Here is a 24,454-nt window from a genome sequence, read left to right as displayed (position 1 = left end):
GTGCCAGATGCCTTGCCATGCCTTATCCCATCACATCCTGGGCCATAGTTTTATCAGCCCCATTTTATGGATAAGAAAACTACAGTCCCACAGCTAGGATATAGCACTCTTTCTGCTCTTACTAACCAGGATCCTGGCCAGGGCTGGGCCCTACCTCCTCCCGGGAAAGTGCTCCAGAGACAGAGGACAGGTGCTGGGGAAGGTGGCCCATCCCTGTGCCGAACCTGTTGGTACCAGTGCTTCACCAGCCGGATCAGGCTCTTCAGCTTGGTGGGGCGAGAGATGATGAAGTCCCTCTGCAGCTCTGTGAAGCAGGTGGAGTACTCGCCCGCATTGCTGTAGCTGTGGATGAGGTCAACGTAGACCTGAGAGCTGGGCCTGGAGCCAGAGACCAGCTGGCCTGGAGACGGGGAGATTGTTACCATCACTCCGGTTCCCACAGTGTCCCAGTGGGGCCAAATTAGAAAGGACTTCTGAGATCCCCTACTTCTTGGGTGTTTTCCAAAGGGTGGTTTGGGATCCACTGGGAGGCCACAGGGTGTATTTAGGTGGACACAGATGTGGCATGACCCACATGAAATCCCTGATGACAGTCATACTCCCTTTTCTGCCTCCTTTCAAACCATCTGCATACTCATCTTGGAAAAAGTCTCAGCTGGGAACTAACCTATCTTTAAGACCTCTTTAATACTTGCTTATCTTTCTCTCTAACCAAGGGAGGGCAGGCCTCAGTGTTACAGCCTCCTCCAGGTAATAGAGCTGTATATGGAGTTGACATCACCATTCTGGTTACATTGCACTTAAAGGCATTCCTTAACATCCAATTCTTGCTTGCTGAACTGAGGAACTGAACAGATTCAGATAAATTTCTAGGCAGGGTGCAGTGGCTCAGGTCTGTATTTCCAGCACTTTGGGAAGCCACTGCAGGGGGATCATATGAGGCCAGGAGTTCCATACAGGCTGGGCAACATAGTGAGATCCCCATCTCTACAAAAATTCTATAAATTAGCCAGGCATGGTGGTGTGTACCTGTATGTAGTCTCAGCTTCTCAGGAGGCTGGGGCAGGAGGATCACTTGAGCCCAGGAATTTGAGGCTGCAGTGAGTCATGATCACACCACTGCACTCCAGCCTGGGTGATAAAGTAAGACCCTGCCTCTTAAAAAAAAAAAAATTCATGTGATTCCCTCCCTTGGTCACCTGCTCCCTCAAACTGAGAAACCAAATAAATTCAGATGCGAGGGATTTTCTCACTCTGCAAACTCTACTAACCAAACTGAGAGTTGAAGAGATTGAAGAGAGTTGTGTCTATTTTGTTCAAGGCTTTATTTTTGGTGCCTGGTAGAGCACTAGTCAGGGCTGAGAACCAGTGAGCCAAGCCATTCTCCTCAAGCGTTAGAGACCAGGAAAGTGTGGGTCGGGCGTGGTGGCTCACACCTGTAATCCCAGCACTTTAGGAGGCTGAGGCGCGTGGATCACCTGAGGTCGGGAGTTCGAGACCAGCCTGACCAACATGGAGAAACTCCGTCTTTACTAAAAATACAAAAAATTAGCCAGATGTGAGGGTGCATGCCTATAATCTCAACTACTCAGGAGGCTGAGACAGGATAATCGCTTGAAACTAGGAGGCAAAGGTTTCGGTGAGCCGAGATTGTGCCACTGCACTCCAGCCTGGGCAACAAAAGCAAAACTCCATCTCAAAATAAAAAAGAAAAGAAAGAAATCAGGAAAGTGAGGATCAGAGAAGGGAGTGTATATGCCTACGGTCACACAGCAAACCAGCACCCCTGGCACCTTTCCTTGGTTGGCTCTATGCTCACACTCTTTCTGGAGCTGATCTGGGTCTCACTTGCCTCTCCAGCTGTGGACTGAGGTTGTATCCAGTGCCATGGACGGTGTGACTTTAGGCACAGAGTAGACGCAGGTACTGGATGAACTGAAAAAATGGATGTGCAGCAGGAGGAGACAGGAGGCACACACACATGCAAAGCTGGGAATGTGCAAGAAATGTCCATGTCCTTACTGTCACCGGGACTCAGGACAGGACGTCCCTTGTTCAAGGTCACCCAGCACGTTGGTGGAATAGCTGGGACTAGAACCCAGCTTGAGGCCGCTGTCGGCCCACAGAATGCTTATGTAAATTAGAAAAAGGTGACCTCTTCTTTAAATACTTGGCGGGATAGTTGTGATGAACATATGTGACTACAACATCTGCAGTGACACGAACAGGTGTGGCCTGGTTGTGCACTGTGCAACCTCTGCAACTGCCATGGCAGCCCTGCCTCTGTATTTCCCCCTCTCAGACCTATGCCAGGGCACCTCACCTAGGGCGTCAAAGGCTGGAAGCACGTCAAAGTCCACACTCTGGTCCAGCATCGTCTGGGATGTCAGTGAGAAGCTCAGCACGCGGGGATTCTCCCATTTAGAGACCTCAAACTTGACCTCGAACTGCTGCTCCCGTTGACAAGCCTCCAGCTGGGCTCGGATCTCAGAGATGATCTCGGCCCGCTTGTTCCCCTGCTCAGCGAACTGACTGAAGCAGCTGAGGAACACCACGAGGTCGGCGTCTGAGCGGCCTCGCAGAGCTGTGCCTTTGGCTGAAGAGCCGCCCTGGAGAGGACATGGCAGGTGGCTCAACCCTTGAAGCATGGCTTGGTATCCTCTTGCCTGTGGGTTCTGAACTATGAGTTAGAAAACCTGCTGTGTGACCCTGGACAAGTAAGTCACTAACTTCTCTGTGTTATATCTTTAATATGGTAAGATTGTCAGAAAAAGAAGCATGCAAGAGATAAGTTTAAACCTTTCAACAAACGCAAACATTTCTTAATCCATCATGTTTTGTGACTGGAGAGGATTTGAGAAGTGTTTTGTTTGTTGGTTGGTTTTTGGGACCTGCAGCTCCCAAGCCTGTAGGCACCTGGAAGGCTTTTACAAATGATTAATGGCTGGCTCCCATCCCCCCAAGACTGTGATTTAATTTTTCCTGGGTTAGGGCTTGGGCATCAGCATATTTTTTTTAAAAACTGTGATTCCAAGGTCAAGCCTGGGAAGCCAGGGTTGAGAACCAGTGAGCCTAGCCACTCACCTCAAGTGTTAGGAATCAGGAAAGTGAGGATCAGAGAGGGAGTGTATATGCCTACGGTCACACAGCAAACCAGCATCCCTGGCACTCCTCCTTGGTTAGCTCTATGCTCACACTTTCTGGAGCTGATCTGGGTCTCACTTGTCTCTCCAACTGTGGACTGAAGATGTATCCAGTGCCATGGACGGTGTGACTTTTTTTATACCCCCAGCGTCCTTCCACCTGGGATCAGCGTCCTGGTGTTCTTTGGAGGGACCACCCCTACCCCACACTCAGCCCCTGAGGTCTAGGCAGGGACCGCTCCACCATGTGACCCAGTCTTGGCCACTCAGAGCATAGTATCTCACTAGCACCACAACTGGTTTGGGGGTCGGTAGGTTACCCAAGCCAGGCCAATGAGACTCAATTCCAAGACTTTTATTTGAATTTTAAGGAAAAAACTCCCCTTTCTGGAAGCTTAGAGTTTCTAAATACCACCATATGTTAAAGGCCTATCCAAGACATGAGAAAGAAGAACCAAGAACTGGAGAGAAAAACTGAGTCCTGATGATGCTGCCTGGGCTCCTGGATCTAGCTATGCCTGAAAGCAGCCCTACCCCAGGACTTTCCAGTTACATCAGCCAATACATTCCTTTGTTGCCTGTTTTGAGTTGGGTGTCACTAGCAACTAAAAGAGACATTTTGGGCATATCTGAACCTCTCTCTGCCATCCTCCCATGACCACTTTCAGGCTCTTTCGTGATGCCTGGCTTTGTGCTGGTTGCTACGAGGGCCACAGAAGTGGGTCTGGCCTGGCCCCGGCCTGGGAGAGATCAGCAGCTTGCAGGACATTGCTTGCCTACAGCTCCCTGAGGACTCACCTTGACCACCTTGATCACTTTGATGGGAGAATTCCGGAAGCAGTTTTCCCTCAGAAATGAACAGATGGTATCAACGGCCTTGTTCACCTGGGCCAGGAACTGGCGGTTGGGCTGGAGAAATTCACTGATGAACTTGTCAAGGTCCCCAGCTGGGGTTTGGTAAAGGAGGGCGGGCTGCAGAGAGAATCCAGGTGGGGCCAGCTCGAGACGGAACTCCCAGTGCTCACCCAAGCCCTGCCCCTTGATGTCCTCTAAGGACAAGATGCTCACTGCCTCCTATATCCCTCTTGCCTTCTGAGCTGGTTGTTAGGTTCTGAGGTAGCATCAGAAGGACCTGAGATTGAGTTTTGGTTCCAGCACCAATACACAGCCTCAGTTTCCCCATCTTATATGAGTGCCATAATGAGCCCATGTCTCAATGGATTGTCTTGAGTATTAAACACTGGTTAAGAGACCCTGCTGTGGGCCAGGCGCGGTGCCTCACGCCTGTAATCGCAGCACTTTGGGAGGCCGAGGTGGGTGGATCACGAGGTCAAGAGATTGAGACCATCCTGGTCAACATGGTGAAATCCCGTCTCTACTAAAAATACAAAAAATTAGCTGGGCACGGTGGCGCGTGCCTGTAATCCCAGCTACTCAGGAGGCTGAGGCAGGAGAATTGCCTGAACCCAGGAGGCGGAGGTTGTGGTGAGCCGAGATCGCACCATTGCACTCCAGCCTGGGTAATGAGAGCGAAACTCCGTCTCAAAAAAAAAAAAAAAGAGAGCCTGCTGCAAAATAGTAAATGTGATAAGATCATATCCTTTCGGGAGCTGCAAGTGGCTTACATCTCAGTTTTCCTAGAAGCCGAACCAATGGTGGGAATTCTTGTGCATGTGATTAATTGGGGCAGTGCTTGCAGGAGAAGTGGAACGCGGACAGCAGCAGGGGCAGAGAAGTAGCTCAGCAAAGCTGGGGGCTCAACTCGAGACAAGCATTTGCCTGATCCCACAGGGATCGCTGGAGCATGAATTGCATCACAGAGTCTGTTCTGCCTGGAGACCAAGTTGGGCCTTTTGTACCCCGGTGTCACCCAAGCCCTGGCTGGGACGTAGCAACCTGTGCATCTCATGGAAGGCAAGTCTCCAGAGAAGGGGTGGCTATGAGTTGTCAGCAACCAACCCCCCTAGCAGCTGGGATGGGTGCACTGGCAGGTTAAGGGAACCTGACTGGGGGGCAGGGAGCAGGGTCCTCCATCTTACCATCACATCCCAGGGCTGTATAGGTGTCCCGTCTCTATTAAGAAAGCAGGCCTGCATCCCCAGCACTGCCGCATCCTGGGCCAACAGCTCCCAGCTACCCTGGCCCACGTTCCAGGTGGGATCGGCGGGGTCCAGGACCAGGGGTCTGGGGGCACAGCAGGTGGGTGGGTGGGGAAGGTGGGAGTCAGTGAAAGAGGAGGTGGGTGGGAGGGCTGAAAAGCGTGTCAGGACCTCGGGTTGGCCCAGCCTTGCTCGGGTGCAGAAGTGGTCTCAGTTGGCTGCCCTGCTTGGAGAGCTATTGGGTGACCTGTTCAGTTGGGAAATACTATTGTATCATGTTAATAAAATGGGCCCTGGTTTCTTTGGGGACTCCTTATGTCCACACTTTCTCAGCAAACAGTCCAGAGGGAAGCAGAGTGAGGAGAGGGACTGCCACACCAGACCCGACCTTGGACCCCTCCTGGATGACTGACTCCAGGGTGACAGTGGGGAGGAGAAAGATCAGAAAGCCAGGTAAAAGGAAGCAGGTCTTCACCTGGGTTTTCGAAACTGGCCAAGAAGGTGCATTATCAGAGCTGGGTCCTCGGTGCTATAGTTGACCGTCCAGTAGACACAGAGCTGCTGATGCTGCTGCACGAGCCCCAGCACTGTCCGGAAACCTTGAGCCATGTTGAAACAGTCCTTCCTGCAGCCCTGCTCCCAGGCAAAGATGGTAAGGAGCTCCAGGGCGTAGGCTGGGGGCAGAGAGGCAGGGGCTGGTCGTTTTCCTTCATTCTGGGCCGCAACCTGTGTCACCCAAGGCCAACCAAAGATAAGTGATCAGTGGAGGTGAGCTGAGTGTGGCCATAGCACTGGGGGCAGGAAGGGAAAATAGAAAACAGAAGCCCAGAAAGGACAGAAACTGGCTGACGCTTCTCATTTTACAGGTGGGTAAACTGAGGTTCAGAGAAGGGTAGTGACTTGTCCAAGATCACACAGTGAGACTACGAGCTCAGCTGTGGCTTTTGCCTAGTGTCTCCCCTCAAGGAATTTGGAAATTTGGAAGATCCTGAGTGTGTAACTCTAATTGAAGAGGAATTGACCTACCCATCCATCACCAGCCTTTAGGAATATTTAACATTAATCGCATAGCAGGGGGTGGTTGTACAGGAATAAAGGCTGCAACATATTCATCTTGGTATCCCAGCACCCATCACTATAATTAGAAATAGTGGGTGCTCGACAGGTGTCTGTTGAATACAGGGACGCATGAATGCAAGTCAGCTTTCAGAGAGGTATTTAGTAAGGGAGCTCTGAGGGATGCTTGGAGTTCGCTGCCACTCAAAAGAGGAAACAAGGCGGAGGTGCGGTGGCTCACGCCTGTAATCCTAGCACTTTGGGAGGCAAGGTGGGTGGATCACTTGAGCTCAGAAGTTCAAGACTAACCTGGACAACATGGTGAGACTCCTATCTCTACAAAAAGCACAAAAATTAGCCAGGAGTGGTAGGTAGTGCATGCCTGTAGTCCCAGCTACTTGGGGGGCTGAGGCAGGAGGATTGCTTGAGCCCAGAAGGTTGAGGCTGCAGTGAGCTGTAATCTTGCCACTGCACTCCAGCCTGGGTGACAAAGTGAAGAAAAAAAAAGGCTAGAAAAAATGTATTGGCTGATGTAACCCCCCAAAAAAGGCTAGAAAGAATGTATTGGCTGATGTAACCCAAAAGCCCTGGAATAGATCTGTTCTCTGGCACAGCTTGATCCAGGAGCCCATAAAAAGTCATCAGCTTTTCTGTTCAGATCTTTTCTGTTCTGATGTTCTGGTTTTTATACCTTGGACAGGCCCTTACTATATGGTGGTCATTGCCGGCTCTTACGCTTCCAGAAAGAAGAGTTTTCTTTTCTAAAAGTTTAAATAGAGATGTGTAATTTAAATTTTCTAAACATTGAAATAGGTGGTGGTAACATCATAAGCAAAGGCTTGGAAGTGAAGGAAAAACAGAAAACATTTGCAGTGTCAAAAGAGAGAAGTGGATGGGCTAAAGAGAGACAGTGAATTCCAGGCACAAGAAATTAGAACTTCAGACTTGATGGAGAAAAGATTTTTTCTAATAGTGGCTTACAGATCTGGGCAGGAAATGGAGGATGGAGGAGGCAGCTTCTTCTATTTTGGATATAAGAAGCAAATAAGAAGCAGTAAGATATAAGAGGCAAATAAGAACCAATAAGAAGCAAAAGGGGGGAGATGTGGGTGTCAGGGAGGAGCTGATTGCCTGGCGTAGTTGCCACGGTAGTGGCGGCTTCCTAGGAGGAGCCAACGGCTACTCACCTGGCGGTACCAGTGCTTTACCAGTAGAATCAGGTTCTTCAGCTTGACGGGGCGAATGTTCACGAAGTTCCTCCGCAGCTCTGCAAAGCAGGCCTTATGCTCGCCCTCCTGGCAGCCACTGAGGAGCAGCCTCGAGTAGACTTGGGGATTTGGTTTGGCGCCAGAACTGAGCTGCCCTGTGGAAGTTTGAAACACCCTGAGTATGCAACTCCAATTGATGACAGCAGCATTTACTAGCCTATCCATTCACCAGCCTTTATGAATATTCTAACATTAGTCACCTAACACTGTAATCAACAATATACTATAACGCTGAATGACAATCAGAGCTTTCATTTTTTCAGCATCAATTCTGTACTGGATGCTTTTCAATAATTTTTGCTAATCCATCTAGTAACTCTGCAAGGTGGATGATCTTCTATTTATTTTTTGTTTTTTAAATTTTCCCCAAAAGCTGAAAGATGGATAATCTTGACCCAGAAAAGCTGTGTCACATAATGGTTAAAGAAGTGAGGTTTAGAGGCCAATAAGCCTGGGTTCAAATCCACGCCATGTAATTTTTGCCTCTTCCGGTCTAGTTTCCTCATCTGTAAAAGGGGATCAAAAATAGCACCTATCCTTCTAAGGCTATTGTAGTAATCAATTGAAATCTGCATGTGAAGTGCTTACAACAGTGCATAGAATACATCACATGCTCAGTAAGCAGTCATTATTGTTATTATTAACATTATCCTCCAGAAGAAGAAAAACAAGACCCGGAGAGAAGGCTAGAATTGAGTCTCGTCGCCCACTTTCATAAGACTGGCCTCTGTAATAAATAAATGCCTTCTTCATGAAAGGTGACTGCAGAAGTTACCCACTGGCAGAACAGGGCTTCAAGGAAGCTTGCTGCTAGGGCTCTGGGTCGGGGGAAAGGAAAATCCCCCGCGAGAAACTGGGACCCCGATCCTGTGCTAGATGTGGATTTGAAGTCCAAATTTACAGTATCTGCATGGTGAGGAAATCCCAGACTATTAAATAAATGCATAATCTAGCCTGGGAATTAGTGAAACTCTTGGAGTCCAGGTAGAAGCAAAATGAAAGTTGGTCCCCCAAGGAATGTTTCTCCAACCCAGAGCACAAGGAACTTCCGCTGGAAAAGCAAGTACAACCAAAGCTCCACAGACCCCAAAGATGAGTTCACATTAAAAAATTACAAACCACATGAGGACATGATGACCATGAGGGAGAGTCAGGTGACACAAAAAAATAGGAAAATTAGCACCTCAAGAATTTGAGGGTAATAGGACAATCTGAGACACTAAAATAAGCGTGTTGGCAATTATTAAAGACATCAAAGAAACTGAAACCACAATGAAAGAATTGAAGTCTATGAACAAATAACAGATTGATTAAGAAAGAGAGAAACAGAACTTCTAGAGGTGAAAAGTAATTGAAATTAAAAAAAAATTAAGGATAGGCAGCAGAGTAGACATTATTTGAAGACAGTTTATAAGCCAGAAGACAGGTCTGAGCCACTGAAAATCAGGCTGCCCTGACAGACAAAGAGATGGGAACAATGAGAGAGATGAAAAGCCATGGAGGATGAGCTAAGAAACCATCTAACAGGAGTTCCAGAAGAAGAGAACAAAGGAGATAGAGGAGAGGCAGTATTCAAAGAGCTATTGGAAGACATCTCCCTAAAACTAAAGGAAGAATTGAACTCTCAGATTCAGGAGGGAAAGCACATTTCAAAGAGGACACATTAGAGACCAACAACCATGAAAAAATGCTCATCATCACTGGTCATTAGAGAAATGCAAATCAAAACTACATTGAGATACCATCTCACGCCAGTTAGAATGGCGATCATTAAAAAATCTGGAGACAACAGATGCTGGAGAGGATGTGGAGAAATAGGAACACTTTTACACTGTTGGTGGGAGTGTAAATTAGTTCAACCATTGTGGAAGACAGTATGGCGATTCCTCAAAGACCTAGAAATAGAAATTCCATTTGACCCAGCAATCCCATTACTGGGTATATATCCAAAGGACTATAAATCATTCTACTATAAGGATACATGTACACGAACGTTCACTGCAGCACTGTTTACAATAGCAAAGACCTGGAACCAACCCAAATGCCCATCAATGATAGACTGGACAGGGAAAATGTGGCACATATACACCATGGAATATTATGCAGCCATCAAAAACGATGAGTTCGTGTCCTTTGTAGGGACATGGATGAACCTGGAGACCATCATTCTCAGCAAACTGACACAAGAACAGAAAGTGAAATACCGCATGTTTTCACTCATAGGCGGGTGTTGAACAATGAGAACACACGGACACAGGGAGGGGAGCACTACATACTGGGGTCTGATGGGGGGAATAGGGGAGGGACAGCAGGGGGTGGGGAGTTGGGGAGAGAGAGCATGGGGAGAAATGCAAGATATAGTGAAGGGGAGGAAGGCAGCAAATCACACTGCCACGTGTGTACCTATGCAACTATCTTGCATGTTCTTCACATGTACCCCAAAACCTAAAATGCAATAAATTAAAAAAAAATAAGTCCATGCACAGATCTATCAAAGAGAAACTGAAGAATACTATGAACCAAGAGAAAGTCTTAGGGAAATCAAAACAAAATGAAGAAACAAAAAAAGACCACATGCACAAACAAAAAATAGATCATTACAACAAAAAATCAACAATGGACAGAAGACTTCTCATAGGCAACAACAGGTAAGAAGACAGCAGACCTGAGGGAAAACAAGTGTCAAACATCAATGCAAGCATGGAGGTGAAACAGACAGTGTTTTAGACAAAGCCTGAGAAAAATCTGTCACTCATAAATCCTTTCTGAAAAAGTACTAAAAGATATCTTTCTGGAAGAAGGAAAATGAATACAGAAGCAAGAACCGGCATCAAGTAGCAATGGTAAAAAATTTGTTAATTATATTAATAGGTTTTAATTTGCATAGACTGTAGAAACAAACACAAAGGAATCATCTCCCCTATTATTAGTGTCTGGCAGTTTAGTTCTAAGATATTCGTAAACCTTTGAAAAGCATTATTTTTATCTTTTAGCTTTGTGATGCCTATAGCAGGTACAATTCAATAACACATGCTTGAAAATAAAGAGTGGAGAGGGCACACCAGGAAAATGCTGACAAAAGAGGACTGCCCTAAACTAATATGAGACAAGAGACTTTCGGAATAATGAAGATTAATACTTAATAATAAAAAGAACAATCCAATAAAACATAACAATTATATGCTTATATGTCCTCAGTAACATAGCTTCCAAAGATTAAAAGCAAAACTTTATATATGAATTGCAAGGAAAAATGGATAAATCTCCATTCAGAGCAGGAGATTTTAAGATATCTCACTCAGAAATTGAGAGACCAAACAAAAAATGATCTGAGCAAAAAATCATAAGCTGGATCTAAAGGACCTGTATAGAAGTCTACATTCACCAATGGAAAGCATGCGCTTTTTTTTTTTTTTTTTTTTTGAGATGGAGTCTCACTCTGTCTCCCAGGCTGGAGTGCAGTGGTGTAATCTCAGTTCACTGTAACCACTGCCTCCCAGGTTCAAGCAATTTTCCTGCCTCAGTCTCCCAAGTGGTTGGGATTACAGCTGCACGCCACCAGGCCAGGCTTTTTTATTTTTTTTGGATTTTTAGTGGAGACAGGGTTTCACTATGCCAGGCTGGTCGTAAACTCCTGACCTCAAGCGGCCTGCCTGCCTCAGCCTTCCAAAGTGCTGAGATTACAGGCATGATCTACCATGCCTGGCTGGAAAGCATGCATTCTTTTCAACCATGGGCAACCCAGAAAATGCCAATAAGTTCTAAAGAATTGATATCACATAGAGTATGTTTTCTGACTACAATCTAAAAAAAGATAATAAGTAAATGCCAAAAGCAAACAAAATCCCAAAATATCCATTTGGAAAGCTACTTCCAACTATTCACGGATAAAAGAACAAACAATAATGCCATAGTTAAAAGTACAAAGTATTGAGTCTGGAAAGATAGTAAATTATACGTTATACATGTGTAACAAAAGTTGTGCCCTATAGCTAACGTGGTACTGAAGGGAAACGGGTAGCTTTAATTGCATTGACTAAAACCAACAGTTACTAAGCTAAGATTCACCTCCAAAAGTTAAAAAAAAAAAAAATGAACCATTAAGAAAACCCTCTAAAATAAGGAAGAAAATTATGAGACATTTCTTTTAAAAAAATACCAATCAGATATGTCTACTGTTAACATTTGTTAAATCTGAATTGGGGTACATGGGTGTGTGATGTCTAGTTTTCTGTATGCTTGAGACAATTCATAATTAAAATCTTTGCAAAGTTAAAGCACTAGTTATAAGATCTGATGGTGATTACTTTCAATATCTCAAAGCAGTTTTCAATGCTTGGTCAAGCAGGAGAATTAGGATCACAAAGAAGAGGACAGGCACCCCTGTTAGGCCCCTGAGGTCCCTATCACTCTCCAAGGCACAGGCTCACCCACAGCATCAAAGGCAGGCAGCAGGCTAACATCCACCCAGCTCTTCAGGGCGGTGGACACTAGCCGGAACTGCAGAGCCTCAGGCACATTCTGCTCAGGAAACTGAAGGCTCAGGCCTGGGACCTGGTCCTGCCTCCAGGCTTCTAGCTGCGCTCGCATCTCATCAAGGATCTCTGTGCGGCGGGCTCCCTGGTCCTTGTAGTCCGTGAAGCAGTTGAGGAAGATGATGAGTTCAACATCACAGTTATCCCTTAGGTCCGTGCCCCGGCCGAATGAGCCCCCCTGTGGAGAGAAGAACAGCTCTGACCGGGGACCCTCTAGGAGCTTGGGACTCAGACTGCGATCCCATCACCTGCACCCCATCTACATCCTGGAAACTGCCCTCCCACTGATATCAGGTCTGGGCACTATGACAGAGGCCGACTGCATGCGTCCTGCGGCCTCTGAGAATCATGGCAGAGAGTCAAGTTGTATCTGCCTGCACCTGTCCTCCGATCCATGAAGCCTGAGCAAAGCCAGACCAATCTGCAGCAACAGATAATGGGGGCGGCGACCAAACATTTTATCCTACTCTCCACAGTGCCTACTGACTGCACATCTGCAAATTGAGGTCCCAAGGCCAAATAGGGCCTGCGCCTGTGCTCTGTTGCCCTCTTTCCATCAATCCCTTCCCTCTCTTCTTCTTTCCTTCCTGCAACAGACATTTAGTGAGCACTTACATGTGATGGGATATCACACGGGGTAGCACACATATGCCGGTACAGGTAAGTGCTCACTAAATGTTTGTTGCAGGAAGGAAAGAAGAAAAGAGGACAAAAAATTTCTATTCTCCTGGAACTTACATCCTGGCTGGGGGAGGGGAGGAAGGGACCATCAGTAAACATTAGGTCCAGAGAAAACACTAAGCATTGTGCAGAGAAGAAGGGAGACCACGAGTGCAAGACTGCAATTTTAAATTGTGTGGTCAGGCCTCAGTGGAAGGGGACAGAGGGAGACCAGGGCTCATCCTGCAGGACTTGAAGCCTGTGGGAAGCAGAAAAGTTCCTTTTTAAAGCTTCCTTTCTTGTTAAAGAATAAGTGTGCTAATAACTTTGTTAAGCTCTATCCTACGTAGCTGTTAGACATGCCGTGCTTACAGGCACGAGGTACATTCTACGTCCTTGTATTTAACCAAGATATCTGTGCTGGACGTGCTCACAGGCATGTCCCAGCTCTCCATTGCTTTTACCTGTTTAGAAAAGTTTTTAAGTTTTTGGCCAACTGGGTTTTAGTTTAGATTTGAGGTCTGGCTCCAGCCAACAGAGATCAGTCACAGCAGTAAGGACCACCCCAAATGCGTAAGGGATAAATGTGTGTGTTTTCCTTTGTTCATTGTACTCTCGTGGCATAAGGGCTAGCGAAGGTACCCTTCCTACAGTCCAGGAAGTAAAAATTGCGTTGCTGAAAGACCCTTTGTCTTAGTGCTAATTTTTCTCTGCAACACTGCGCATCTATTTCCAAGAAGGCCTCCTCTGCACCCTGTGAAACCATGGAGGATTTTGAGCAGAGGACAGATGCAATCTGATTCTTCTAATAGTGTTTTAAAAACGGTATCACTAAAAAAAAGAAAAACTAAGCTGGCACTTAAATATATTTATTTAAACCAGCAAACCATCCTTCCTGGGCCATCCAGTTCCCCAGCCCAGCCTCAGCTCCATTGCTGTAACTCCTTCCCCTCCCCACGGCGATCCCTCGATAACGTCCCCCTGTGTCTCCAGTGGCCCAACTCACTTTGCTGACTCTTGAGGCTTTGTGAACACACTTCTCACGGAGGCAGCGCAAGATGACATCAATGGCCCTTTTCACCTGCTCCTGGAATTGGGGGCTTGGCTTCAGGTGGTCCTGGATGAAGCGGTCCAGCTCCTTGGTGGGGATCTGAGGCAGATCTAAGGCCATTCCTGGCACAGAGGGGGCGACACTGGTTGCCCCAGCAGGACTGGGAGCTGGGCATGAAGGTGGCTTGCTCCCTGCTCTTGGGTTCACAGCATTGAGGCTCTTGCTGCTTTTAGGGGTCTTCTGGTTAGGGTCTAGCTGGATGGGGTGGCCCAAAGCTGAGCGCCCGGCACATGGAAGGCCCTGGAAGGTCGTTGAAGGAGCTGCCTCACTCAGGTGCAGAGGTTTCTGCATCAACCTGAGACTTTCTCTCCCCAGCTCCCACCCTTTGTACGGTCAGGGTGACTGAGGCTCAGAGAGGGGAATTGGGAGGGCCACAGCTAACCCACATGGCATCTTTGGGCAGATTTGAAAAAGGTGCATTTCTGAAGGGATAAACTGCAAAATGGGGCCCCTTGTGATGAGCAGAAAGGCCTAGCGGGCAGACAATAACTGCAGAAAAACAAAGGGCTCCTTCCCCAGCAGTTTCAGCTTGGTGACTGGACTGTTTTACATGCCAGCTGCCTCTGCTTTTTGTTTGTTTGTTTGTTTGAGATGGAGTCTCCCTCTGTCACCCAGGCTGGAGTGCAATGGTGGCGAGATCTCTGCTCACTGCAACCTCCACCTCCCGGGTTTAAGCAAATTTGCCTCAGCTTCCTGAGTAGCTGGGATTACAGGTGCCCACCATCATATTTTGTATTTTTAGTAGAGATGTGGTTTCACCATATTGGCCAGGCTGGTCTTGAAACTCCTGACCTCAGGTAATCCACCCACCTCAGCCTCCCAAAGTGCTGGGATTACAGGCATGAGCCACCGTGCCTGGCCGCCCTTGCTTTTTAAAGCCTGTTCAACACCATATGGCACATAGTAGATTCTCAGAAAACACTGGACACATAAACATAGTGCAAAACCGAAGGGTCCTGGGATCCCCTCACTCACCGGCCCTTCCCAGGGCTGCACTGGGCCCCCCATCCCCTGTAGAAAGCATGGCTGGTCATAGCAGGATGCTGCCTCCTGGGCTAGCAAATCCCAGTGCCAGGTTGCCCCATTCCCCACATCCCATGTGGGGTCAGCTGGGTCCAGGATCACAGGCCTGCAATTTCAGAGAGACAAGAAGGTTCTGGTTAGCAAGAAAGTCAGGATCAGGGGCTCTGGAGTGAAACAGACCTGGTTCCAAGTGCATCGCTGCTACTTTCCAGCTGTGTGACCTGGGACAGGTGATTTACCTTCTCTGAGCTTCAATTTCCTCATCTGCACAATGAAGGTAACAACAATGCCTGCCTTGATGAGCCGTCGTAGAGATTAACTTGGAGCAATGGTTCTCAACTCTGACTGCACAATGGAATCACAAGATAACAAGATCCACTCTCAAGGACTCTGCATTACACACTACAATTCAGCAACTTCATTCCTAGGAATATTTCCAGCAGATGTGCATCTGCACTGAAAAACATGTCCAAGAATGTTTATAACAGCCTGATTTGTAATAGCTCCAAGCAGAAAGAACGCAAGTGTCCATCATCATAGAATGGACAACATATTTTGATAAATTCACACAATGGAATACTATACAGCAACAAAAAAGAATGACCCATAACTATACAGCTAAATCTCAAAGATTCAATCTTGAGGAAGAGAAGTCAGACACAAAAGTACATGTGGCATGAATCCATTTAAATAAGATTTAAGAAAAAGCACAACTGTAATAATTATAAACATGTAAGTGGGGTTATGTTTGGAAGGTTACTGACTGAGAGGGGCTGTGTGGGGTGCTGGAAATATTCTGGGTGGTGATTTCTAAGCATGCAGTCTTCACACAGTCATCAGAGTGTTCACTTTCTACTATGCATCAGCAAAACATTCACACATACAACATGTGGGGTCAGGCACTGGTATATTTTTTAAAACTCCCCCAGGTAATTCTAATGTGCAGCTGGGCTGAATCCAGTGAATTAAAATGCGTACACACAGTATTTTGCTTTGGCCTACACTCAAGCCCTCAGTAGATGTGACCGCTTTTATCCTTGTTAATTATCTCACCCTGGCCCCAGGACAGGAGAGCAGGTGGTGGGATATTAGGAGGTACCTGGGTCTCTCAAGCTGCTGCTGCAAGAACCACCCGACTGCAGGGTCCTCGAAGCCATAGTTGATGGTCCAGAAAACACACAGGTGCTGATGCTGTTGGATCAGGTGCAGGACAGTCCGGAGGCCTTGGGCCAGGCTGAAAGCATCCTTCTTACAGCCCTGCTCCCAGGCGAAGATAGTCAGCAGTTCCAGGGCATAGACCGGGGGCAGCGTCTCCTTCTGCAACCCCTGTGGGAGCGCCTGTGAGAGGGCATGGCAGGGGGCTTAGAAGGCTGAAGGGGAGGAAAGAGAGCCAGCTCTCTGCAGAACCAGACTGGGACCTTCCAGGCTGAGCCGGGGGCAAGATGCTGTGTTCCAACCCTGTTTCAATCACAAGTGGCATTTCTCACCAGCCCTCACTGGTGGTTTCAGCAAAGTGGTTGGCTTGTATGAACAGAGCAAGGGAGCATCCCTGAGGCTGGGGATCAAGATATGCTGACTACATATTACCTCATGCCATACCAGATAGGTCAAAGCCCTGAATATGAAAAGAACTACAATGGGAAGCAATCTGATGGCAGGAAATAGGAAAGAATCATTTTACAAAGTCAGGACAGGGAAAGACTTTTTTTTTTTCTTAAGATGGAGTCTGGCTCTGTGGCCCAGGCGACAGTGGTGCAATCTTGGCTCACTGCAACCTCTGCCACCTGGTTTTCAAGCGATTCTCCTGCCTCAGCCTCTCAAGTAATTGGGATTACAGACATGCACTACCATGCCTGGTTACTTTTTTGCATTTTTAGTAGAGACAGTTGGCCAGACTGGTCTTAAACTCCTGACCTCAAGTAATCCACCTGCCTTGGCCTCCCAAAGTGCTGGGATTACAGGTATGAGCCACTATACCTGGCAGGATGGGAAAAGACTTCTTAAGACACACAAAGAATAAATCATTTTTAAAAGGATATATCTAAGTACATTAAAATTTAAATATTTTATCTGACAAATAACTTTTAAACAAAGCAAAAGTCCAAGACACAGACTGGAAGAATGCTGGAAGAATGCATTATATTAACTAAATAAGGATCAGTATCCACAACATATAAAGAGCTTCAACAAATCAATAACAAGACAGGTAACCCAAGAGAAAATAATGCACAAGGGACATAAACAGACAATTCCCAGAAAGAGAACATGAATGGCCACTAAATGTAAGATAATAGTTTCACGACTATGACAGTACAAAGCAAATAGTCACATGTCTGGAGCAGCCCTTCCAAGTGGCTTCACCTGGCGGTACCAGTGCTTCACCAGCAAGATCAGGTTCTTCAACTTGGCTGGGCGAATGTTCACAAAGTTCCTCCGCAGCTCTGTGAAGCAGGCTGCATGCTCGCCCGCTTGGCAGCCACTGTCGAGGAGGGCGGAGTAGACTCGTGGCTCGGGTTTGATGCCAGAGGTGACCTGACCTGTTGATATGAAGCACTGCGAGTTAGGAATGGTGCTAAGGACACAGGATGGAGGGTGGTGTTGGTGCCGAGCTCAGCCTGGGACGCTGAGAGAGAACAGGAAGAATTTGGAGGGGAAGAAATCTGGAAACATAGGAGTTGGGGGACAGGGAAGAGAGCCTGGAGCTTTTCAGGAAGCAGGGAAGAAGAGCAGTACTCCAGAATGCAGTGGGAGAGTTCCTCCATCCCAAATGGCCAGGCAGTACCTAGAGCACTAGCTCGAAGAGGAGCAGATGCCTTCCAAGATAGTAAAACAGGAAACATGCTTCCAGCTGAGTCAGCAGTACCTGCCGTCTGGCAATTCTCTCCTCCCTGAGCTCTCCTCAAAACACCACTCTACATACCCTTAATTAAAGGGTGCTATGGAGAGGAAAATGATGCCCAAGAAATAAAAGACAAAAAGTCCTGATCCTTTAGCAGTGGTTGTGATGGCTTTCACCTGTAATCCCAACGCTTTGGGAGGCCAAGGTGGGCAGTTCATCTGAGGTCAGGAGTTCAAGACCAGCCTGGCCAACATCGTGAAACTCTGACTCTACTAAAAATATACAAAAATTAGCCAGTCATGGTGGCACTCGCCTGTAATCCCAGCTACTCTGGAGGCCGAAGCCTCCAGCCTAGAGGACACAGCGAGACTCTCTCTCTGAAAATATACACATATATCTGAAAATACACACACACACACACACACACACACACACACACACACACTTACTGCCTACTGGGTACCGGGTGGAAGGTTTTTACATGTATCTCCACCACAACCCTATGAAGCAAGTATAATTCTTCATCCCATTTGATAGCTGAGGAAGCTGAGGCACAGAGAAATTCCACGCTTTGCCCAAGGTTATACAGCCAGCACGCCATGCAGTCGGGATTTGAGCTCAGAGCCAGTGGACTTGACATTATGCGCCTTTTCCTCCACCACTCCCACAGGCATGGCTTGGGGGAACTAAACACTCTCCATAATTCCCTGAGGTTGCTGCTATCGCTTCCCTGCTGTGTGGCTTTGGGTGGGTCAATGTATGTTTCTGAGTCTGTTTCCCCATTAGTGAAATTAAAGCTAAAACAGTACAGACCTCACAGGTTTGTTGTGAATAATCAATGAGATAAAACATGTCAAGTTCTTGGAATAGTTAAGCATTTAACAGGTAGTAACTAGTAGGATTCATATATGTGTACCTAGGCTGGGTGTAGAGGTTCATGTCTGTAATCCCAGCGCTTTGGAAGGCTGAGGCGGGTGGATCATTTGAGCCCAGAAATTCAAGATGAGCCTAGGTAACATGGTGAAACCCTATCGCTACAAAAAATACAAAACTTAGCCAAACGTGGTGCGTGCCTGTAGTCCCAGCTACTTGGAAGGCTGAGATGGGAGGATTGCTTGAGCCCAGGATGGAGGCTGCTGTGAGCCAAGATCACACAACTACACTCTAGCCTGGGTGACAGAGTGAGACCCTTTCTTAAAAATGTGTCTGTGTGCAGTGGCTCACGCCTATAATCCCAGCACCTTGGGAGGCCGAGGCCAGTGGATTATGAGGTCAGGAGATTGAGACCATCCTGGCCAACACAGTGAAACCCTGTCTTTACTAAATATACAAAAATTAGCCAGGTATGGTGGCACCTGTAGCCCCAGCTACTTGGGGGGCTGAGGCAGGAGAATTGCTTGAACCCAGGAGGTAGAGGTTGCAGTGAGCTGAGATCACACCACTGCTCTCCATCACAAAAAAAAAAAAGAAAAGAAAAAGTGTGTATGTGTACCCAGTAAGTGGGTACACTTGGCATGGGATACCAGGCATAGGGGAATGCGGCTATCTGCTCAGAGGATAAAGCTATCCCCAGATCATCAAGGCAAATAATAATCATAACAATAATAGAAAGAACAATAGAAATAATAATTGCGAACACTCTACAGCCCTTATCACATGCTAGACCTTCCTGCCTTTTTTTTTTTTAAGAAGAGTCTTACTCTGTTGCTCAGGCAGATAGATTGCAGTGGCCAAATCACAGCTCGCTGTAGCCTCCACTGCCTGGGCTCCAGCAATTCTCCCACCTCAGCCTCCCCAGTAATGGGACCACAGGGAGGCATGCACTGCTACACCTGGCTGTTTTTTAAAATTATGTGTAGAGATTAGGTCTTGCTATTTTGCCAAGGCTGGTCTTGAACTCCTGGGCTCAAGCCATCCTCTCACCTTGGCCTCCCAAAGTGCTAAGATTATAGGCATGAGCCACTGCGCCTGGCCACGAGGCACACTTCCAAGTTTGTTACATATATTAATGCATTTAATTTTTCTGACAGCTCTATAACATTACCATTATCCCCACTGTCATCATCCTTATTTTACAGATGAGGACACAGAGGCACATTTTTAGTCTTAACCTGAGCATAGATAGGTATATTACGGAGACGAATGCAAAAATCACATTAATGTTTTCAAGATATAAGACAAGATTTTGCAGAATTCTGGTTTTGTCCCCAGACCCCAACTGCTAGCCACATGCCTACTTGGCTTAGCTTTTGGGAGTATTTGTGGAAGGGGTGAGCAGTAACCGCTCCAGGCGGTAGCTGAAGGAAACTCTAAGATGCCTGTGGGAGGACCAAGTGTCTTGATAGCTGGACCACAGATCCAGGATGATCTGGGCTTTCTCTGCCTTTGTCTAGCACAAATCTAATATGTTTAGGACACAGAGTGAGGCTGAGAGAGGGGTAGAGGCTGGCCTAGGTCACACAGCAACGGTGGCTGGGCTAGAATTGGAAGTCCTCTGCTATTCCCAATGATCTTGCCCCCAATCCTGGAATCATCCAGGAACCCCTCACCCAGGATATCGAAGGCAGGCACCAGGCTAACATCCATCCAGTCCTCAGGATCTCTGGATGTCAGGCGGAACTGCAGGGCCCCAGGCATATGCTGCTCAGGAAACTGGAGGCTCAGACCAGCGACTGGGTTCTGCCACCAGGATTCCAGCAATGTCCGCATTTCACTGAGGATGTCTGCACGAAGGGCCCTCTGGTCCTCATAGCTCTTGAAGCAGTCGAGGAAGATGACAAGTTCAGAATCGCAGCCACCCTTGAGAGCTGTGCCCCTGCCAGAGGAGCCTCCCTAGGCAAAGAAAGGTAACTCAGAATTCCATACGGTACAATTCTAGTGCCCTTGCAGCCTGGCAGGCAACTTGAGCGAGGTGAGCGTGCTGGTGAGAAACTGTGGCCATAAGGCTGTAGGCATCCAAGCCATGTGGGAATGTGGGTCCACGGTAGCCAGGTCTGAGATTTCAAGAGAAGCCATTTTAATATGTAAATCCATAGTTTTTCGTTTTTGTTTTTTCCATAGAAACAGGGTTTTGTTCTGTCACCCAGTCTGGAATGCAGTGCCATAATCATAGCTCACTGTGGCCTTGAACTCCTGGGCTTAAGCGATCCTCCTGCCTCAGCCTCTCAAGTAGTTGAGACTACTGGCACATGCCACCATGCCTGGCTAGGTTTTACATTTTTTTTTTTTTTTTTTTTTTGAGACAGAGTCTTACTCTGTCACCCAGGCTGGAGTGCAATGGCACAATCTCGGCTCACTGTAACCTCAAGCTCCCGGGTTCAAGCAATTCTCCTGCCTCAGCCTCCCAAGTAGCTGGGATTACAGGTGCTTGCCACTATGCCCAGCTAATTTTTGTATTTTTAGTAGAGACAGGGTTTCACTATGTTGGTCAGGCTGGTCTCAAACTCCTGACCTCATGTGATCTGCCTGCCTTGGCCTCCCAAAATGCTGGGATTACAGGCATGGCCACCACGCCCAGTCTACATTTTTTTTTAAGAGATGGGATCTTCCTATGTTGCCCAGGCTGGAGTACAGTGGCTATTCACAGATATGATAGTAGCTCACTGCAGCTTGGAACTCCTGGGCTCCAGTGATCTTCCCACCTCAGCCTCCCAAGTATCTGAGGCTACAGGCATGCGCCACCATGCCAGGCTAAATCCATAATTTTTATTTTTATTTTTGAGACAGAGTCTTGCTCTGTCACCCAGGCTGGAGTGAGTGGCACGATCTCAGCTCATTGCAACCTCCACCTCATGAGTTCAAGTGATTCTCCCACCGCAACCTCCCAAGTAGCTGGGACTGCACGTGTGCGTCACCACTCACGCCCAGGTAATTTTTGTATTTTTAGTAGAGATAGGGTTTCACCATGTTGGCTAGGCTGGTCTGGAATTCCTGACCTCAGGCGATCTGCTCTCCTGAGCCTCCCAAAGTGCTGGGATTACAGGCATTAGCCACCGCAGCAGGCCTAAATCCATGATTTTTAAATGTTGGCAACTAACTTTTGAAAAACCCACGACCACAGGTAAAACAGATTCTGCTTTGCAGAACACATGCTCGCAATCTTTGCTCAGAACGGGCACAGAACTGCAGTATGACTGAATTTCCGAGACCTGTCTGGTCAGTGTTTCTTTTGGCAAAGCTTCCAGCCTGAGGATTTGGAAAGGAAACTCCTAAACATTGTAGGAGCCACCGCTCTGCATCTGAGATCTGCCATCTCTAATCTCACTTCCAACACGAAACAACTGTGATGTAGTTACATGTGGTTGCAGATATGGGCAATTATGTGCTCACTTTACAGAGGAGGGAATGAAAGTACAGGGAGATTGTGCCAGAGACCCCTCCTCTGCACCCCTTTCCAGGGAAGCTAAGGATGCCAGGGCTTTCTCTTGCTGCACAAAAATCCCTCCTGTCCATCTCTGAGGCTACAAGTCTCTCCTCCTCCTTCCCTACCTCCCAAGCTGAAAGTCAGCCCCAGCAAACCACCAGGTGCTCTGAGGCCATCTCTACTCTGTTTTCACTCCTCCCCTGACAACCTGCAAATCTGCTCTGTCACACCCAGGTTCCCTCGACCACTCCTGGCACCCCCAAATTTACCCTGAGGATAAGATAGTTCATGACTTGCCTCCTCCCTGAATCTGTGTGTGTCCTGGGGTAACAGTGGCATTGTGGCTGTATTTAAGTGACAAAAAGTGACTTGGAGTCTGGGCAACATGGTGAAATGCCATCTCTACAAAAAATGCAAAAATTACCTGGGTGTGGTGGCTCACACTTGTAATCCTAGCACTTTGAGAGACCGAGGCACTTTGGATCACTTGAGCACAGGAGTTCCAGACCAGCCTAGGCAACATGACAAAACTCTATCTCTACAAAAAATGCAAAAAATTAGCCGGGCATGGTAGTGTGCACCTATAGTCCCAGCTACTTGGGAGGCTGAGGTGGGAGGATCACTTGAGCCCATGAGGTGGAGGTTGCAGTGAGCCGAGATTGCACCACTGCACTCCAGCCTGGGTGACAGAGAAATACCCTGTCAAAAAAAAGGAAAAGAAAAGTGGCTCGGAGCAGTAGTTTAGCATCTAGCCTCAGTTTTCCTATCCACAAAACAGGTACAATAATACCTACCTCAATGAATGTGGGGATTAAGTGAGATAATACTCATTTAATGAGATAATTTTCATTGGTATTTGGTAATGTCTGAATAAATTGGGCTATTCTGGCTATTATGGAGTATTATTACTTCTGTGTCCTTAGGGTCTGGCATAGCCTGAGGCCCATGGTCTGTTTGAATGCCTGGGTGAATGAGTGAGTGAGTGGGTGAACGAACGGATGAGAGGCAGCCTCTGAGAGCCCAGATGCAGGAATCAGCCTACTTGGGTTTGAATCCTGGCTGGGCCTCTTACAGAACTGGACACGTCACTGTGCCTCACTGTGCCTCTCTCTGTGCCTCAGTTTCTCCATCTGTCAAGCAGGGGTTAAGAGTACCTACCTGGATGGTATGTTCAGGGCACTTAGCACAGGGCTGGCACATTGGAAGTATCTGGTAAAGAAATGAATGAGAAGCGCACATGCGGATAAAGCCACTCCCACGGTAAGGCATTGTAAGGCTTAAGCGTCCTCCTAGGACTGTCCCCTTTGGACACATAAAGAGCCTGAGGTGGGACCTCACCTTGACGATTTTCAGCACTCGCGGGGCAGCGGCGCCAGGACGGCCTCCGCGCTCCCTCAGGGCAGCGGCCAGGGAGCCCAGGGCGCGCCGCGTCTTCTCCACGAACTCCTTCCGCGGCTGCAACCTGCTGGCCACGAACCGGTCCAGCGCGGTGGCCTGCGTGCCGTACACGTCCATGGCAGCCCGGCTCAGGTGCCAGAGAAAGCAAGGTCCCGCCGCGGCCTCTGGGTTTCGAGTTTCGTTTCCTTGCGCGGCTCTCCCCACCACGCCCAGCTCGCTGTCCCCCGGGGCGGGTGCTGCGCCGGGTCCTAGTTCCTCCGTCCCGCCCGCGCGGGGCGTGAAAGGGGGACGGACGCTGGACACCCTGCCTTCCCTAGCTTCCTCTCCTCCTCCCCGAAACTTGCGGAAATTCCCCGCTTTCAGTTTCGTTTCTTTCTAGCAGCTCTGGGACCTGGCTCCCATTTCCTAGTCCCCTTTCTAGCTATGACTTCTTCTCCTTCATCTCCCTGCTTCCGGCCGTCCCTGATCAGCTGTCCCTGCCCCCACCAGCTCCAACGAACTAATCACAACCGAACGAAATGTCCTGACAGCATCAAGTCCACAAAACATATGGGTATATATTGAGTAATGTACTCTGAGTATTTCAGAAACGTGCAAGTTTTACATGAAAAAACAAAGTCAGGATTTAATAAACGGAGAACTCCTACCTGCTCTCTGGCTGAGGGATGCGTTCTAAACACTGCTACCACCACCAGTGACAATAAGGTACACCTGGAGAATCTCACTTACTCCACCCAACAACCATGGTGTAGGTGCTACTATCATCACCCATTTGACAGATGGAGAAGTCAAGGTGCAGAGGAACTAGGTACCTGTTCACGGTAGCACAGCTGGAAAATTGGCCGGATTCAAACCCAGCCCAAGTCCACAGCACTGCCCTCTTCAGAAGCCAGCTCTTCCTAAATAATTTATACATGTAATGCAGTTCCAATAAAAATTCCATTTTTGAAAACTTCAAA

At 47.7% G+C, this 24,454-nt stretch overlaps 1 protein-coding gene across 4 annotated transcripts in view; it reads right to left on the bottom strand.

Moving 5' to 3' along the window:
* OAS3 (2'-5'-oligoadenylate synthetase 3) overlaps positions 1-23,719 on the bottom strand; it is a 28,941-nt gene extending 5,222 nt beyond the window's left edge. Inside the window, exons 1-14 of one of the 4 annotated variants that reach the window (XR_013522127.1) lie at positions 23,436-23,719; positions 23,256-23,306; positions 20,284-20,566; positions 17,257-17,432; positions 15,995-16,233; positions 14,848-15,001; positions 13,768-14,112; positions 11,997-12,279; positions 7,486-7,661; positions 5,718-5,968; positions 5,183-5,327; positions 3,942-4,115; positions 2,324-2,609; positions 225-342 (exon numbers count right to left, since the gene is read on the bottom strand). Coding sequence is in view for 2 of the 4 variants with exons in the window: in XM_078337370.1 (XP_078193496.1) it covers positions 225-400; positions 2,324-2,609; positions 3,942-4,115; positions 5,183-5,327; positions 5,718-5,968; positions 7,486-7,661; positions 11,997-12,279; positions 13,768-14,112; positions 14,848-15,001; positions 15,995-16,233; positions 17,257-17,432; positions 20,284-20,566; positions 23,256-23,306; positions 23,436-23,612 (2,916 nt within the window). In the remaining 2 variants the exon portion in view is untranslated. Of the gene's footprint in view, positions 1-224; positions 401-2,323; positions 2,610-3,941; positions 4,116-5,182; positions 5,328-5,717; positions 5,969-7,485; positions 7,662-11,996; positions 12,280-13,767; positions 14,113-14,847; positions 15,002-15,994; positions 16,234-17,256; positions 17,433-20,283; positions 20,567-23,255; positions 23,307-23,435 lie in introns of all 4 variants that reach the window. The other 3 variants (XM_078337370.1, XR_013522128.1, XM_009004702.5) reach the window with 3 other exon arrangements.
* Positions 23,720-24,454: the final 735 nt, after the last annotated feature.

Source organism: Callithrix jacchus, chromosome 9, assembly GCF_049354715.1.
Source record: "Callithrix jacchus isolate 240 chromosome 9, calJac240_pri, whole genome shotgun sequence".
NCBI lineage: Eukaryota > Metazoa > Chordata > Mammalia > Primates > Cebidae > Callithrix > Callithrix jacchus.
This window is presented reverse-complemented; position numbering and strand designations above follow the sequence as displayed.